Source organism: Eptesicus fuscus, chromosome 1 (genome assembly GCF_027574615.1).
Source record: "Eptesicus fuscus isolate TK198812 chromosome 1, DD_ASM_mEF_20220401, whole genome shotgun sequence".
Classification (NCBI taxonomy): Eukaryota; Metazoa; Chordata; class Mammalia; order Chiroptera; family Vespertilionidae; genus Eptesicus; species Eptesicus fuscus.
The window spans coordinates 44044319-44055486 of NC_072473.1; the positions used below are offsets into that span (position 1 = coordinate 44044319).

General features: G+C 43.2%; 1 protein-coding gene across 1 annotated transcript; it reads left to right on the plus strand.

Annotated features, from left to right (window-relative positions):
• Nucleotides 1–5835: 5835 nt before the first annotated feature.
• LOC103302453 (G-protein coupled receptor 83-like) lies at nucleotides 5836–10358 on the plus strand. The gene is made up of 5 exons (XM_008159494.3): nucleotides 5836–5933; nucleotides 6626–7139; nucleotides 7770–7895; nucleotides 9155–9288; nucleotides 9707–10358. Exons 1-5 carry the CDS (start codon nucleotides 5836–5838, stop codon nucleotides 10356–10358), a joined length of 1524 nt encoding a protein of 507 aa, XP_008157716.2.
• The last annotated feature ends 810 nt before the right edge of the window (nucleotides 10359–11168 follow it).

Sequence of the window (11168 nt, forward strand, 5' to 3'; positions counted from 1 at the left end):
TGGGGGTAAAGGGGGAGATCAACCAAAGGACTTGTGTGCAAGCATATGAGCCTAACCAGCGGTTAAGGATGACAGGGGGGTGGGGGCCATGTGTGGGGAGGGGTGTGGGATGGAAATGGGGGGACGAGGACAAATATGTGATACCTTAATCAATAAAGAAATTAAAAAAATAAAATAATGTAAATTGAATTATGTTCCAGACCCCCAAATGATTCAGTTTTAACCTTTCTCAATTGCCTGTGATCGTTGTTTCATGGGCACTTTTACACCCTTAGCAACATCAGCACTCTTGATGACCTCTTTATGTTTTTAAATTATTTTAACCATTCATTTCATCATGCCATACTCAGGAGCCAGATCAGGCACACAAACACCTCTATCATACTTTGGAATTATTTATTTTTAAAGATCTATTATTGTTCTCACAAGTTTCCTTTTCACTTTACTGCTATTGCTAACATTCTTAGGATCCATGATAATTTACTGTACATATTTAATAGTAATAAGCAGCAACAAAAGCAAGCAAGCAAGCAAACAAACAAACAAAAATATTCACAGCATAATTTCCTGAGATGCTAAAAATGTGAGGTTTGGCCTGGCCACTGTGACTCCATGGTTGAGCATCAACCTATGAACCAGGAGGTCACGGTTCGATTCCCAGTCAGGGAACATGCCTGGGTTGCAGGCTCGATCCCCAGTAGGAGACAGGCAGGAGGCAACCGATCAATGTTTCTCTCTCATTATTGATTTTCCATCTCTCTTTCCCTCTCACTTCCTCTCTGAAATCAATAAAAATATATAAAAAAGAAAAAATGTGAGGTTTAGTGGTAAACTGACTCATACTCACGCATTCTTGCTGTCTGTTGCCTGGGACACATGACTGATTATACAGATATCAGCATGAAAAGGCTGTCAGGTGGAAACTGAAGTTTTTTGTGACAACCTAGACATTTTTTCTGTGAACAACTTGGTTGAGAACCGAATTGTTCGACATGGGAGACATATGAGAACCAAGGTTTGACTATATATGGTGGCAGGTGGGTACCGGATTTCATTGAGTTGATCACTTCATAAATGATATACTAATAAATGTCTAATCATGGATTTGTAAACCTGAAACTAATATAATATTGTATGTCAACTGTACTTTTCAAATAGGAAATAAAATAAATGAGCTGGTATCTTTTATCTTTCTCTTTCCAACCTTTCTTATTAGAATTTTAGTGAAATTGCCCTGAGGAAAAGGCAGTCTAGGAGGCCTCCAAATCATATTTCTTTTCCAAACAGACACTGTGATGCTGCTTACCTTGCTTTCTATCTACCTTACTGTTTCCTCTTAGTTCTCAAGGACTGTTTTTTTAATGTTTTCTTCTAAGTTATAAGGCTCCACCTATCTCACAACTTCAACTAAAAGAGACTCAGGGGAAACATGAACACTGTCTTCATATATCTGAAAAGTTGGCATAAGGAAGAGTGATTACACAAATAGTGTGTGGCCCTGGAGAGCTGAAGTAAGGCCACAGGAATGAAGTCACTGGAAATCAAGTTTTGGCTCAATGAAGAGCTTAACCATCTCTTATTTGCAATAGAACAGGCAGGCTTAGTATGCCAACTCCTCTCCCTGGAAGGCTGAAAGCTGAGGCTTGGAAACTTCTTGGAAATGGAACACTTTCACTGGGTTGGCAGATGTCATAGTTGAAAGCCAAGGAACTCCTAAATTCAGGAATTCACCTTTGTTTGTCCCATTAGGTCCTGCTACCCATAGCCCCCAGCAGTTGGCAACAACAGGGTAATCTCTGTCCTCATTTAAAATTGTGTTACCATAGGCTTTCCCTTCTATTGTTTACCTCTTCCTCGTACTGGGGTTTCTGTTCCTTTTCTGGAGCTGAAAGCTTCTATCTAGAGAGGTTTTCCAGTCAGTCCTGGTACGTTAGTTCATGGACTCTAACAGGGATAACCTTCTATAGCTGCCTGTGACCACAACAACATTGACTAAAACTTGGCATAGTCATCTGTGACCTCCTGGACAGTAGAATATTTGGCTATTGTTTTCACTTAGGTAATTTTGTTGAGAAGACAGCCTTTGAACTTTGAAACTTGTGAAATTAGATGTGAAGCATCATGGATTGCTTGTTACTACAGCAGGGAGGATGGGATATTGGAATGAAATTAGTATCTGACTTGGGAATATTGCCTGGGAGTGGGTCAAGCAGCTGAAAATACTGTAGAAGTTGCTAAAAAGAAGTTGCTTTCTATAGTAGCACAACCTGGTGAGCCTGGCACAATACCCAAAGGCCATAGATGCTTTTCTGTCGTAAGTCCATCACAATCTGTCAGCACCAGAGGGACCAATCTGGTGGAATTTACTTAATAGAAGTAAGAAGGGGCTGACCATCACAAGCAACCCTATAGATAGGCAGCAAGAACTTAGACATTAAGTAAGGGCTGTAAGCAGGCACCAGGCCTGAATAGAAACTGAGACAAAAACAGGGTAGCCAATAGAAAACAAGGAGTTGAAATGAAGGTTATACTAAGAGAGGAAAAACATGGTAAGGGGAAAGATAAGTATCAGAGATGATGCTTGCACCAGGGTTTACCCTGTGTCAGAGGATTTCTTATCTGAGTGAGGTTAAGCAGATGTTGGGACTAAGGATGACCACTGCAGTCTTTCCTGGATCCCTGGACCTTGGATTTTAAAGGAAAACTTTACTAAGTCTTCACTGAATGTTGAGACTGACTAAAGCAGCTGTGCCATTTTTGTATCTTTGTCAGGATTTGAGCAGGAACTGAACATTCAGGGATTCATTGGGGAGAACTGAGGACTATACTGAGAGCCAGGAAATCAAGGTTGGATCTGTCACTGGAAGTCTGGTGAAAGATACTTTATGCCTTATGTTTGTTTGGTTTTTGTGTGATTAGATGCATGTTTTTGTATTTTTATAACTTGGAAGTTATAGGGGGAAAGTGGTGTTGATTTTAGAGAAGAGAGGAAACTCGATGTGAAATGTAACTGTACATTGAGTGGTCTGCAGTGGCTAAGACTAACCACCTCCAGAGGGCACCATTGTAAAACCTGAGAGTTGTTTTGCCTGAGCAAAGCTATGAGATAGATGGACAGATAATTTGAAAAGATCACATGAATTAATATGTCTATTCTGGCTCTTACTATGCCAGGGAGCTTGCCTTCTCCCAATGGTCACAGTAAAACTAGTTTCTTCAACTCTCTATCTTCACATAAAATACCTAGAAAAGCCTGCAGTGCTAGAGAAATACATAAGAACTGCAGCTACTAAACTCTCCACTCAAAACCTTTTCTCTCCCTGTCCCTGGAATGAGACAGGAGCAATGTCCCCTCTTTCTGGCTTTTCTTCTGCTTTTTGAGGGCCCGAGTTTCACCACCCTCTCTTCCTCCTCTCTGCTCATTTCTGTCCAGCTGATAGTTCAAACCCCAGCTCAAATGCTAATTCTTCCACAAAACCTTTTTAATCCCTATGCCACACCTACACTGCTTGCTCTTCTATCATTTACTGTCTGCATATTTTGCACCTGCCTGGAATTAATTATTTCCCAAGGGTGGATTTTTTTTTTCCTTAGTGCAATTGTAAGGTGTTCAAGAAGAGAGACTGTGCTGGGTTTTCTTCTTCCAATCCTCCATAGCACTTAGCCCAAAGACAGCCAGGCTGCCCCCTCTACCACTGATGAAGTGGGTAGATCCCTCTGTCCCCTAACTAACTAAAGATGCCATGCAAGGTTTCAGTTAGCTCGTGGACTTTAGTTCACATGTGCCTCAGTGCTTGGGATGCGGAAAGACAGCAGTGTTGTCAAAAGTTTGAAGATGTATAATATAATCTGCATCATATTTCTATTTGTTAAATCCAATCTAGGAATGTATTTGCATGGAACTCCCACTTCTTTAGAAGTTAGGTATTGCGTACCCCTTTTGAGATATACAGGAACTCTGGGTCAAAGAGGCCAAAGATGGTAAGGACCATGACTAAGAGGCTGGTGGAGGCCAGATTATGTCTTAGTATCTCAGCTCTTGGGTTCTGCTTCTGCCTATGTGATCCACCCACTCTGGTCCCTGCCACAGAACCTCTGCACTTCTCCAATATAGAAAAGTCTTATATTTGACTACAAGTCAACATGTCCCTCATTACTTACCAAATCTGGAGTACTTTGAGACCCTTTGGAAGCCCTCCTAGGGCCAGATACAGAGAAAATGCCTCCTGAATGCTCAGTTCATGTCTCTTGGTGGTCTTCCTTCAGCAACTGCTGCAGAGGGATCAAACTAGACATCAATGATTCCCAGCTCTCATGTGGATGTATGTGGTAGAGTCAACATTCATAAACTTCTTTAAATGTGTTTGTTTGTGTGTCTCTATTCTGAGGGCCACCCCAAATAAGACAGCTTATTTTTTATAATTTCCTCTTTGTTGGTCTTTTTCTTTATTTATTTGTTTTTTAAGAAGTTGCCTGATAACCATATAATTTTTCCAATCCTAGGTCTGTATTCAGAGGACTTAACTCCCATTCATAAAACTTAGCTTTAGTTAGATTTTATGATTAGTCATTCTGTGTTAATCTGTCAACTGCCCTCTCCCCACAAGTGGGGATACCCCAGAAAGATTGCAAAACTCTCTAGTCTCTTCCTTAACTGTTCTTTAACCCATAAATAGCCAGATGTGGCCAGGGCAGACACACACACACACACACACACACACACACACACACACACACACGGCAGAAGTTTGCTAGCCTCCTTTGTGGCTGATTGATAAGCTGATTCCTGGATGATGTTGATAATGATGATGATGATGGTGATGATGATGATAGTGATCATGACTTTCTGCTTATGGTTTAATAAATAGTTATTGATAACATGTGGTTCCCTTACTGACTCCTCTAGGAAAAGAAGGGTACATTTACTGGCTTTTTTCACAGCCCCTTCTAAATGGTGGGGTGGGGAGGTGGAAGTGATGGATAGGAAGCCTTGACACTATGGTTGAAACAAACACCAGGATTTCTCAGTGACAGCTTACTGCAGAGCAAAATGCCCTGGGCTGTCAGGTTCCACACTTCTTATTTCTAGTCCTGGTTCTTTAGGTAATTATCTGTATGACCTTCCTTAAGCTCTTTCCATCCCAAGCCTCCATTTATCTACTTGTAAATTAGTGGTGGCGGGGTGGGGGAGGTTGTAAGGTAAAAAATACTCTTGAACTCTGAAAGGCTCAGGGCACTGTTGTGTTCCCTACCTCTAGGGAAACAGTTCAGCTGCTCTAGTTGTCATTTAAATGTCTCTAGATCCCTTCTCCACGAGGCAACTTGAAACTCTAAAGAGAAAAAGCAGTCTTGGAACCCTCAACCCCAGTCTCTTTTCTACTGCAACTCTGAAGACTGAACTTCATCTCCCACTCCCTGCAGCATCAGACTCTGGGAAAATCAATCTATTTGCAAAAACTCCCCAAATCCTAAACCCTCCTTGTACACTGTTTCAGTCTCCCCACTAACATGCCAAATCCAGTTCCCAAATTGGTACTCCCTGGGTGTTGGACAAAAGTGTTGTGCCCCCCTAGGAGGCTGTACACAAAACACGGTGGTCATTGCATGCAATCTGAAGCTGGTGGCTTCATGTTGGAGAAAGCATAGCATCAGCATTATGCTGGGTTCGCGCCGTTCCAGAGACTCTACAATGTCCCCCTCCCAATTCTTTAACTATCCCCTGTCTCATTCTTCTTGCACGACCCCAAAATTTGTGCAGACACTTCCTGGTAACCACTGTCCCTCCAAGGCCAACTAGGTACCGAATGAGGCCTCTCCAGCTTGTCAGTAGTCACCATGGTCGCCGCAGCCCCCTCTCAGTTCCCTGTGCCACAGCTCCTAGCTGGTATTTTGGGCACTGGTGCAGAAGATAAAGAGAGTAAGGGCAAAGGAAGGTGAAGAAGGCGGATCATGAGGGTTGCCCAGAGAAGATCTCCTAAGTCTGGGCTTCCAGCTGCAGCAAGAAGCGGGAGGGAGTGCCAGGGAAGAGCTGCGAAAGGAGGGGGCCTGAGACTGGAGCAGCAAAGACTTTGCCAACCCCTTTAGCTCCCCAGCGGGGATGGACAGGGCGGAGCTTCAACCGCGGCTCCCCATTGGCTCTCTCGCGAGCCCCTTAGACTTTCTATAAAGTGCGGTTGCAGAAGGCTCTGACATCACTGGCTCAGAGCACAGCGACTGCAGGCCTAAGACAGACAGATTCAAGGGGACAGAAATTTAGTCTGAACGACCCCCAACTGCCTGAAGGAGGAAGGGCGCTCGGGGGACGCCCAGCGCTGCTTCCCTGAATTCAGAACCTGCACTGCCTGCGCACCCCAAGCTGAGGAACATTTGGAGCCAGCCGAATTCGCCAGCCCTGCGCTCCACTGCCCAGCTCAGCTCAGCCCACTCCGAGTCAGGTCCAGCGGTTGTCTTTTTCCTTCTTTCCGGTCCCCTCCGTGCTATCCTCTCACCCACCCCCTCCCACACCTTGGAGAGTGCATTCTCCACTCAGAGCTCTCCGGATAACGCTGAGCAGTGCTCGCCCAGCGCTCAGTGGAGACCCCCTACCCCTCCATCTCTCTTCCCTTGGCTCTCCCTGACCCAATAGCTTAAGGATTTTGAGGTTTTACAAAGGGGTCAAGCTGGACGCCCCGGCCACAGAATCACCCCAAGGGGCTTTCCCAAACCCCAGCATCATGAGCTATGGGGACGAGCTCACCCCCGAAGCTCTAAGTGTGCCAAGTGGGTTTGATGATCTTATCACCTCCACCGCTTCCCAGGTGCTGCAGGCTATTTCTAATGCTGCGTCCGCGGTTAGTAGCTCAGGCCGGGATAGCGTGCTCTCCATGATCCATAAGCTACCTGGCCATATCTCAAACATTGGCAACCTGGATGACACAGCAGGTCCTATGGCTTCGGAGATGGTGTCCCAGGATGAGCGGGTACAGTTCTGGCTAGTAATAGGGTACACCATAGTGGTATTTGCTGCCATACTGGGCAACTGGGTCTTAAACCATGTGATTATGAAGTACAAGAAGATGCACACTGCCACCGGCCTCTTTGTCGTCAACATCTCCGTGACCAACATGATGCTGGCTTTTCTCAGCTCTCCCTTCACCATGGTAAGCTGGGTGCTGAAGAGGGGACCTGGGACTCAGGCCCTGAGAGCAGAAACACAACTTTGCATTTGCAGCAGAGAGAGCTGCGTAGTGGGAAGGAGCGCTGAAGCGGGTACAGTTGATTAAGAAAGTGCGTAGAGACAGGAATGGCTGAGAGATGTTGTAAACGGTTTGGAACTTGAGGGGAGGGGAGCTACAGCCATGATTGTGATTGCGTTGCTGAATTAATCTCCTGCCTTGTCAGAGGCTGAGTGACGTGTGTGGCTTAAGGAAGGGGTGCGGAGCTGTTTCCGGTGAGCTTTGTCACAAAGACCTAGCTTCAGTTTCCCCCTTTTTTAAAATTTATTTATTTATTTATTTATTTATTTATTTATTTATTTATTTACGCAGTGCTTGGAATGGAATGTGGCTAACAATTTTTGTGATATGAGGTCTGCATCTTCAAACTGGGCTGTTTCTGTGGAAATATATGAGAGGGTATGACAGCTACAATGTGAAAATATTTCCTTCCTGAGACAATAATGCCAGCAGTTTGTGAAGCAAGGAAGCTTTTTCTACTTCTATTTTGAGCTTGTAAGAGGGGAATTACGCAGCGTTGAGTCCTGGTGCCTCACCATGTCCTTTCTCCCACAGGTGCGCTATCTGTGTAATTCCTTGGTGTTTGGGAAGATGACATGCCACCTCATTCATTTTGCTCAGTACTCTTGTGCCTATGTAACAGTGATGACCATGGCTGCTATTTCCCTGGACCGACATCGGGTAGGTGTTTCCCAGGGCTTTTCAGGTCTTATAAAAGAGTAGGTTTTTCTTCTAGATAGATGGAAGCAGCTAAGAACATAAATAATTTAAAATGTTTGAGTTCCTTGAGACAATCTATGTGAATATATATATATATATATATATATATATATATATATGTGTGTGTATGTGTATACATACATACATATATATACAGAGAGAGAGAGAACACACACATATATGTATATGTATGTATGTATGTATTAGGAGGATTGCAAAATGTGAATTACAGACTTTTGCCATATCAAATTTTATGTAACAAAAATACCATCATCTTTTATATGGTGCTATGGAAACAGAGATGGAGTAATAAAATGATTTTTTAAAAAGTGGCCTCCTTCTCCTTTGGAAAACATTTTCTTTTTTGTTGTTGTTGTTAAGGAAAAAAATTTTATTTGCTGCATTGCAGGACTGGCTAAGGGAAGAAAGAGGGAAAGAATGAGTCAGAGCAGGGTGTGGCTTCAGGGCTGGTGGTGGGCTTGAAATCTGCCAGTGAGAGCTGAGCAAATGAAATATAAATAAATTGAGAGATTGAGGAAGAAGGAATTAAGAGGAGGGATTGAAGTGACTTAAAAGGAAGGAGGTAGGGCCAGGGATGAGATATTGTTCATCAGTTGGGAAGAAGCCAAGAAACAAGTGCAGTGGGAAGAACACGGAGGAAAATTGAAGGCGTTGTGTCTGGAACCAGATGGAGGGGGCCATCGAGAAATCTAGGTCATAGGAGATTAAGAAAGATGGGAGAGGGCATGGAGGAAGAGAGGAGAGGGGAAGGGAGGAAGGAAAGATTGACCAATGAAGGATAAAGATGGGAAGGGAAGGAGGGATAAGGGAAAGAGACATAAAGGGAACCAAGTGGGATAAAGGATAAAGAGATGTGAAGTGCTCACCCATCAATATATGATAAAGAAAAAATATATTACACTTTTGGACATCCATCCCTCTTCTCCACTGAACTAACTGGGAGACAGAAACTTTGAAATCAGTCCACTTGGATTGCTATCTTCCCATTGACATGTTTCTCTCAATTTTGTTCTTTCTAACCAACTTTGTTCTTTCATAAAACAAAATACCACTCATTGGTCAACAGAACTAGTACCCAAAGCACATTACTCACCCACCTACCAAGTCTTTGCACTTTTGCAAAAGAATGTGAGTTGAATAATGACTAGTAAGTACCCTTAATATAGATTGTTTAATTGGGCTGGTGTCTTTTCTTCCAGGTCATGCTATATCCCCTGAAATCCAGAATTACTCCAATGCAAGGCAATGTTTGCATCATTATCATCTGGATTGTGAGCACCTGTGCTGCTTTGCCACATGCCATTTACCAAAAGCTTTACCAAGTGGAAATTGGGTAAGAGAAACACAGAATGGCCAGTGTCTAGATTCGAGCAACCTGTGACCTTGAAAGCCTCATTAAATGAGGGGAATGGGATAGGGGCTGGAATAGCACATTTCAAAACATGGATACAAAAATAAATTTCTCTAAACTGGAATTCACTAAGAGTACTCAAGAACTCTCATGATAATGGGTTGATAGGCATACCACTTTCTGTTTGGGGTCCATAGTTTCTGTTTATATTATATAAGATGTCTGGAATTGATGAACACTATAACTCCCTGCTTTATAACTCTAGCCTTCAGTCCTAGCACAGACACAATTAGTAAATATGTCTCTTTCTTAAGGCCTGTCTGCCATATAACACCTGGCAAGGGGCTAAGGGAAAAGGAAAAGGAAGTTAATGTTTCCCTTTCTCTGTCTTATAACCTAGAAACATAACTGAAGAAACTGTATGCCTCCCCAGTTTCTCCTATACTTCAAAATCCACATGGAAATATCTTGACCTGAGTACCTTTTTGCTCTTCTTCATCTTGCCATTGATGGTGCTGATGGTTGTCTATGGTCATGTGGCCAAGAAACTGTGGATCCATAATGCTGTTGATGACATCAATATCCACACCTACATTTGCCAGCGTGGGAAGAAGAAGCAAAGTCTGAAGATGCTAATGATGGTGGTGCTTGTCTTCACTATCTGCTGGCTTCCCCTCAATGTCTATCTGGTGCTGCTCTCTAGTGAATCCATCTCAAGCCACAATGGTCTCTACTTCTTCCTCCACTGGCTTGCAATTAGCAGCTCATGCTACAACCCTTACATCTATTGCTGGCTCAGTGATAGCTTCCATATTGAAGTTCAGAAGGTCATCATGGATATACAGAAGATGCTACTAGGTGGAATCAGCCGCCTGAGAGGGGAGCACCGCCAACTGAGCTCCATCTCACCCACTCATCGCCCTGCTAGGATGGATCCCAATCCTGGAGTGCCCAAATTCCCACGATTCAAAGATTTTGATGAGCTACCCAGTCCTCCTCCATCCCCAGAGATGGAAACCTCCTTTCTCTACCCCCCAGTGCCTAGAGTTTAAGCTGCCCAGACCGCGATAGATTATCCATCCTCAAAAACTCAGATAGGGTGGGACCAAAATAATAAGTTTCATTCATTTTACATTTTGGGGGAATGGAGGAAGGGGTTGGAATTTGAGAGATGGGGGCTATGTGAGCCACCATATGTGTCTTACTTGCTCTTTCATTTTCTTCTGTCTGTCTTCTTTCCTGTTTCCTTTCCAACATTTTTTTTTCTCCCAACAGTAAGTAAACTGAAGATATTAGATCTTCAGGCTCATCAGAGATGTTTTTACATAACTCAAAGGAAAGTTACACTATGACTTGGGTCTCCTAAATTTCATCTCTGATTCTGGAGACTGTTCCCTTCTCCATTTTTGTGTGCCCACCTGGCCATGGCACTTGTGTTTTGACACCTTAGACATTGTCTCAGAGCCCCCCAAAGATTACTTACATTTATTTAGATGAACAAGAGGTCAATGTCCATATTGTGTCCAAAATCTTCCCAGAGAAATAATGGAAGAGAAATTCATAGTTTCTGAAATTTAATTGGGTTCTCTAGGAACTTAGAGCTCTCTATAAATGCAAGTACTCTTATCTCCTCATGGAAGAATGAGAATGAGAAACCTCACAGGAAAAGACAAGGCAGTTAAATGGTTCACTCTACATCACCTGGGTTATTTCTCCAGAATGCAAATACAATAATTTGATGATAGTTTTCCTTTAAATCCAGTGACTATTCAAGTGCCCAAGTTAGCACTGCAAAATCCAAAAATTCTCCCTGTTTCTTGACTCTCCATTTAACATACCTTATCTAATGTAAACTTATACAT